Here is a 7,716-nt window from a genome sequence, read left to right on the forward strand (position 1 = left end):
TTTATTTCCAGGGGGATGAATGAAGATTTTTCTATCAATGAGTTTTTATAATTATCTCTTAACCGGGGATTTTTATTAGGTTTTTAACTCTAAAAGTGTTTATCTCCAAACTAACGTTCTATGTTTTCCTTTTATCTGTTCCCCTTTAGATGTTTTTACTGATGTCCTTTAGCCTTTCATAAAATGTTTTTACAAAATGCTTTTATAAAATGTTTTACCTCTTCCAAAGATAGCACTTTAAAATGACCCCAGAATGCACTTTAACTCCACCAAGTGGTCATTTCCTTGTACTGTTTCAACACATTTTTTGTGTCTGTTTCCCATTAGACACTCCCTGTGCCTCTTTGGCAGTGTCTTTTGGTCATAAACCAGATGATCACTTAACCAACCCATTGGTACTGTTACCCCATTGGCTGGTATACATATGTGGCTGTTTCTGATTGGTTAGAATTGTGGAGTTTTGTAAGATTTTTTTTCCTGTTTTAACACTACCCTATTTAAATGTTGCTTACAATGTGGTTCTTGATGACCCTGATGAAGGCTACATGCCGAAACACGTCGGTCTAATAAAGTCGTTCCTTAAACTACAAGTGTTGCTGGAGATTTCTGTTCTCTTCAAATCTCATAAACACATATTTTATTTACAACAGAATATAAACAACACATCAGATGTTGAAACAGAAACATTTTACCAATTGATGAAAAATATAAGCTCATATTGACTTTGATGGCAGAAATACACCTCAAAAGAGTAGGAGTGGCAACAATATGCTGGAGGAGCATTTTGCAACTAATTAGGTTCATTCACAGGTCAGTAACATGACTGGGTATAAAAGAAGCATTTCATAGAGGCAGAGTCTCTGAGACATTGTTCCTATCAGTCATGAATATTAGATACATAGATAGCCAAACAATACAGTACTGCAGTACTGTTAATATATTCTTACTTCAGTAAATGTACTACAGTAGTGTATAACAGAGATATAAAATCTAAGTCTTACCCAGAGTTTCTGGTTATTTAACTACAAATATTTGCCTTTTATTTATCTTTATTTATTTATCTATTTGCCACTATTCGTGCTGACACCCCACAGCATACAGTAAGTTTCCTTTGAATTATTTTTGCCCCTGCCTCTCAAACATCCAAAGTCCTCCACTGATACAATGACTGTAGTGGTTATCTTACCTTCTTATTCTCTAAAAAAGGTGAAAAAATGTGTGCTTTAAGAACCTGAGCATCTGACCCTGCAAAATTAAACTGATCATTTTCTCATACATACACAATCCAACAGATTTCTGTCGACTGCCTCAAGATGAAGGAAGTGGAAACCAGTTTATCTTCTCTGTGTATTATGATGCCACCAATGACCGATGCATACCTTTCCTCTACAAGGGTGAAGGGGGAAATGCCAACCGCTTTACAAATGAAAGAGAGTGCATTAGAAACTGTTCAGCTAATTCAGAAAAACTCTACCCCATGGACGGTAAGATGATTTTATGTATTCAGAGTGAAGGGGGAAATGGGGGGGATTTATCATTTGCATTGCCAAGTCATCAACTATTTTTGGTTGTACAAATGTCTAATATAGGGCCCTCTAGTAGGTGAACCCAGTCTGAAAGTAAAATAAAATACAATACAATAAAATAAAAAAACTATTACTGACCATGAACCAGCTAAATCAGAAGTGTTTTTTGGCCTAAACGAGAATGAACGGACACTTGATTGTTGGGCCAAGCTGGCCAAACTGACAGAGCCTTCCTCTGGTCTGTTTTTAGAAAAAAAAGAGCCCTCTTTTACTATTAAATCTCTGAAATTGTTTTAAAAAAATAATATTCAACACCTCAGGGACTGTAGGACAGACACTGTCAGCCTTAAGTACTGGCAATATAAAACCCAGCAATGAAAGATAGGGATAACAGAACAGATAATGTGAATGAAAACAACTGCTCCTTTTAAGTTGTGGTCATCTATAAGCTGATCATGAGGATAATGTCTTCTCTATACAGAGACTGAGGCTTGCCACTTGAAAAAGGCTCCAGGTGGTTGTAATAGTCTGTATTTGAGATACTACTACGATGCTGTCTATAACAAGTGCAAAAAATTCTTCTGGACTGGATGCTATGGAAATGGAAACAGGTTCCCTGACCATGAAACCTGCAATGCCACATGTGCCGGAACCCATGGTGAGTGCAAATACCTCTACTTTATACATCGTTCTCATTGCTATTAATGTCATTAGGTACATGTAGTGCTGTACATCAGAGATGTAGTAGGTTTTTAAAAGTTTTATATTAAATATTCAAAATAAGATAGCCAAAATTCTAATTATAATATTTAAATAGCCAAACTGATATAAAAAGATGCTCTTTTTCTTATTTTTGCCCCTGCCCCCCAACATCCTAAGTCCTCCACGGGTACAATGACTGTAATTGTTAATGGCTGCTTATTCTCTAAAAAGGTGACAAAATTATGTGTGCTTAAAAACCTGAGCATCAGCCCCTGCCAAATTAAACTGATCATTTTCTCATACATACACAATCCAACAGATTTCTGTCGGCTGCCACAAGATGAAGGTACAGGACACAGCTTTATCTTTTCTGTGTCTTATGATGCCGCCAACGACAGATGCATACCTTTCCTCTACAAGGGTGAAGGGGGAAATGCCAACCGCTTTACAAATGAGAGAGAGTGCATTAGAAACTGCTCTGTTAACTCAGAGAAACTCTACCCCATGGATGGTAAGATGATTTTATGTATTTCAAGTGGAAAAGAAAAACAGTTGAAATTTATTCCTTTATTAACTATTTTGGGTTGTTAAAATGTCTAAAAGATGGCCTACAAGTTGAACCCAGTCTGAAAAAATATTCTTGTTCCTGCCAACTGTTGCTGACCATGAACCAGCTAACGAGGTGGTGTTTATGGCCTTTAGGAATATGAAAAGAAACCTGATTATTGAGCCAACCTGGTCAAACTTTAAGGGGCTTATTGGGACTGTGTTTTTATGTTTTAGATAACAGACCCCTCTTTTACTATCAAATCTCTGTAATTACTTTGACAAATTACTGCCCAATCCCTCAGGGGCTGCAGGACAGACACTGTCAGCCTTAAGTACTGGCAAAACAGCAACAAGAATGAAAGATGGAGATAACATAGAACTGATAATGTGAACGAAAACTCCTGCTCCTTTTAGGTTGTGGTCATCTAATCCACTGCTTTATTCACAGTGCCTTACTGAGGTGACTTCTTATGATTGTAAAATTAATCATGAGGATAATGTCTTCTCTTTACAGAGACTGAGGCTTGCCACTTTAAAAAGGCTGAGGGTGGTTGTAGTGGTCAGTATCTGAGATACTACTATGATGCTGTTCATGACAAGTGCGAAAAATTCCTCTGGACCGGATGCTTTGGAAATGGAAACCGGTTCCCTGACCATGAATCCTGCAAAGCCACATGTGCCAGCACCCCTGGTGAGCACAAATACCTCTACTTTATACATCGTCTTAATTGCTATTAAAGTCATTAGGTACATGAAGTACTGTATTACAGAGATGTAGTAGGTTTTAAAGGTTTGATTTAAAATATCAAATATTTGAAACAAGATAGCCAAAATCTAGATATTAATAATTACATAGCCAAAATAAAAAGGTACCTTTTCGATTTTTTTCTGCCCCTGCCCCTCAAACATCCTGAGTCCCCACTGATACAATGCTTATTCTCTAAAAATGTGATAAAATGTGTGCTTTAAGAACCTGAGCATCTGACCCTGCAAAATTAAACTGATCATTTTCTCATACATACACAATCCAACAGATTTCTGTCGACTGCCTCAAGATGAAGGAAGTGGAAACCAGTTTATCTTCTCTGTGTATTATGATGCCACCAATGACCGATGCATACCTTTCCTCTACAAGGGTGAAGGGGGAAATGCCAACCGCTTTACAAATGAAAGAGAGTGCATTAGAAATTGTTCAGCTAATTCAGAAAAACTCTACCCCATGGACGGTAAGATGATTTTATGTATTCAGAGTGAAGGGGGAAATGGGGGGGATTTATCATTTGCATTGCCAAGTCATCAACTATTTTTGGTTGTACAAATGTCTAATATAGGGCCCTCTAGTAGGTGAACCCAGTCTGAAAGTAAAATAAAATACAATACAATAAAATAAAAAAACTATTACTGACCATGAACCAGCTAAATCAGAAGTGTTTTTTGGCCTAAACGAGAATGAACGGACACTTGATTGTTGGGCCAAGCTGGCCAAACTGACAGAGCCTTCCTCTGGTCTGTTTTTAGAAAAAAAAGAGCCCTCTTTTACTATTAAATCTCTGAAATTGTTTTAAAAAAATAATATTCAACACCTCAGGGACTGTAGGACAGACACTGTCAGCCTTAAGTACTGGCAATATAAAACCCAGCAATGAAAGATAGGGATAACAGAACAGATAATGTGAATGAAAACAACTGCTCCTTTTAAGTTGTGGTCATCTATAAGCTGATCATGAGGATAATGTCTTCTCTTTACAGAGACTGAGGCTTGCCACTTGAAAAAGGCTCCAGGTGGTTGTAATGGTCAGTATTTGAGATACTACTACGATGCTGTCTATAACAAGTGCAAAAAATTCCTCTGGACTGGATGTGATGGAAATGGAAACAGGTTCCCTGACCATGAAACCTGCAATGCCACATGTGCCGGAACCCATGGTGAGTGCAAATACCTCTACTTTATACATCGTTCTCATTGCTATTAATGTCATTAGGTACATGTAGTGCTGTACATCAGAGATGTAGTAGGTTTTTAAAAGTTTTATATTAAATATTCAAAATAAGATAGCCAAAATTCTAATTATAATATTTAAATAGCCAAACTGATATAAAAAGATGCTCTTTTTCTTATTTTTGCCCCTGCCCCCCAACATCCTAAGTCCTCCACTGGTACAATGACTGTAATTGTTAATGGCTGTTTATTCTCTAAAAAGGGGACAAAAATATGTGTGCTTAAAAACCTGAGCATCAGCCCCTGCCAGATTAAACTGATCATTTTCTCATACATACACAATCCAACAGATTTCTGTCGGCTGCCACAAGATGAAGGTACAGGACACAGCTTTATCTTCTCTGTGTCTTATGATGCCGCCAACGACAGATGCATACCTTTCCTCTACAAGGGTGAAGGGGGAAATGCCAACCGCTTTACAAATGAGAGAGAGTGCATTAGAAACTGCTCTGTTAACTCAGAGAAACTCTACCCCATGGATGGTAAGATGATTTTATGTATTTCAAGTGGAAGAGAAAAACAGTTGAAATTTATTCCTTTATTAACTATTTTGGGTTGTTAAAATGTCTAAAAGATGGCCTACAAGTTGAACCCAGTCTGAAAAAATATTCTTGTTCCTACCAACTGTTGCTGACCATGAACCAGCTAACGAGGTGGTGTTTATGGCCTTTAGGAATATGAAAAGAAACCTGATTATTGAGGCAACCTGGTCAAACTTTAAGGGGCTTATTGGGACTGTGTTTTTATGTTTTAGATAACAGACCCCTCTTTTACTATCAAATCTCTGTAATTACTTTGACAAATTACTGCCCAATCCCTCAGGGGCTGCAGGACAGACACTGTCAGCCTTAAGTACCGGCAAGACAGCAACGAGAATGAAAGATGGAGATAACATAGAACTGATAATGTGAACGAAAACTCCTGCTCCTTTTAAGTTGTGGTCATCTAATCCACTGCTTTATTCACAGTGCCTTACTGAGGTGACTTCTTATCATAAAATTGATCATGAGGATAATGTCTTCTCTTTACAGAGACTGAGGCTTGCCACTTTAAAAAGGCTGAGGGTGGTTGTAGTGGTCAGTATCTGAGATACTACTATGATGCTGTTCATGACAAGTGCGAAAAATTCCTCTGGACCGGATGCTTTGGAAATGGAAACCGGTTCCCTGACCATGAATCCTGCAAAGCCACATGTGCCAGCACCCCTGGTGAGCACAAATACCTCTACTTTATACATCGTCCTAATTGCTATTAAAGTCATTAGGTACATGAAGTACTGTATTACAGAGATGTAGTAGGTTTTAAAGGTTTGATTTAAAATATCAAATATTTGAAATAAGATAGCCAAAATCTAGATATTTATATTTGCATAGCCAAAATAAAAAGGTGCCTTTTTGATTTTTTTCTGCCCCTGCCCCTCAAACATCCTGAGTCCCCACTGATACAATGCTTATTCTCTAAAAATGTGATAAAATGATTTGTGCTTAAAAACCTGAGCATCTGACCCTGCAAAATTAAACTGATCATTTTCTCATACATACACAATCCAACAGATTTCTGTCAACTGCCTCAAGATGAAGGTACAGGACACAGCTTTATCTTATCTGTGTCTTATGATGCCGCCAACGACAGATGCATACCTTTCTTCTACAAGGGTGAAGGAGGAAATGCCAACCGCTTTACAAATGAGAGAGAGTGCATAAGAAACTGCTCTGTTAACTCAGAGAAACTCTACCCCATGGATGGTAGGATGATTTTATGTATTTCAAGTGGAAACAACATGGGATAAATCATGAATTTTTCAACTATTTTTGGTTTCCCAATTGTCAAATGTATCCTCAAAGATTCCCTACAAGTTCATCTGTGGACTTTAACCATGAACAAGCTAATGAGATAGTGTTTATGGCCTTAAGGAGCATGAAAGGACACTTGATCACTGAGTCAGCCTGGTCAAATTGAGAGAGCCTTTTTAAAATCTGTTTCTTTTTGTAAATAACAGACTCTCTTTTACCATCAAATCTCTGTAATTTCTTTCAAAAATTCTTGCACAATTCCCCAGGGGCCGCAGAACAGACACTGTCAACCTTAAGTACTGGCAATACACCACCCAGTGGTGAAGATGGGGGTAACACAAAACAGATAAAGAGAATAAAAACACCAGCTCCTTTGAGATCATCTAATCCTCAGCTTTATTCATAAATAGATAACACCCTACTGACCGGACTTTTATGATGATAAAGTTGATCATGAGGATAATATCTTTTCTACACAGCGACTGAGGCTTGCCACTTTAAAAAGGCTGAGGGTGGTTGTAGTGGCCAGTATCTGAGATACTACTACAATGCTGTTCGTGAAAAGTGCAAAAAATTCCTCTGGACCGGATGCTTTGGAAATGGAAACAGGTTCCCTGATTACAGAACCTGTAAAGCCACATGTGCCGGCACCCCAGGTGAGCACAAATACCTCTGCTTTATACATCGTCCTAATTGCTATTAATGCCATTATAGCAACATGTCTTTAAATGTTCACAAACTGATAAATGACACTAGTAAAAATATTGTATGCAATGTGTTTTTTTTATTTTTTTGTGTTGTGTTTCCAGGTGGTGGTGATGACTCAGACACCCTTGATGGTCTGTAGACCCAAAGAACTTAATGTCATATTTATCTTAAATCAGTGACTTAACATTGCCTTTATTAACTATTTGTTTTGATAAATAGTCATTTAAAAATTAAAATGTTTTCAGCACATTAAGATTAGAATGGGCTTGTTTCAGTCAGAATTGTTTTGCTCATTATTCAAGGGGTTCTTACTTGTTATATGTAAGATTTTGAGATTCATTTGAAGTTCAAATTAAATCTAATTATATGACTCCTATTTTCTGTTGTCTACTTTTGAGCAATCAAACTGAGTTTTACTCAGTATCATTCTAAATGCTGT

The 7,716-nt window shown here is 37.4% G+C and overlaps 1 protein-coding gene across 1 annotated transcript; it reads left to right on the forward strand.

Moving 5' to 3' along the window:
* Positions 1–1,415: 1,415 nt before the first annotated feature.
* On the forward strand, positions 1,416–7,416 carry LOC121514522 (papilin-like). The gene is made up of 11 exons (XM_041794665.1): positions 1,416–1,484; positions 2,008–2,184; positions 2,548–2,739; positions 3,292–3,468; positions 3,812–4,003; positions 4,527–4,703; positions 5,067–5,258; positions 5,808–5,984; positions 6,330–6,521; positions 7,049–7,225; positions 7,379–7,416. Exons 1-11 carry the CDS (start codon positions 1,478–1,480, stop codon positions 7,414–7,416), a joined length of 1,698 nt encoding a protein of 565 aa, XP_041650599.1. The 5' UTR covers positions 1,416–1,477.
* Positions 7,417–7,716: the final 300 nt, after the last annotated feature.

This window comes from Cheilinus undulatus, linkage group 9 (genome assembly GCF_018320785.1).
Source record: "Cheilinus undulatus linkage group 9, ASM1832078v1, whole genome shotgun sequence".
NCBI classification, from domain to species: Eukaryota; Metazoa; Chordata; class Actinopteri; order Labriformes; family Labridae; genus Cheilinus; species Cheilinus undulatus.

Excerpts from the sequence above, each read along its gene's own strand:
- LOC121514522 (XM_041794665.1), top strand. Across the intron at positions 3,469-3,811 it reads CACATGTGCCAGCACCCCTG|ATTTCTGTCGACTGCCTCAA; the intron begins GTGAGCACAAAT and ends ACAATCCAACAG. Across the intron at positions 4,704-5,066 it reads CACATGTGCCGGAACCCATG|ATTTCTGTCGGCTGCCACAA; the intron begins GTGAGTGCAAAT and ends ACAATCCAACAG.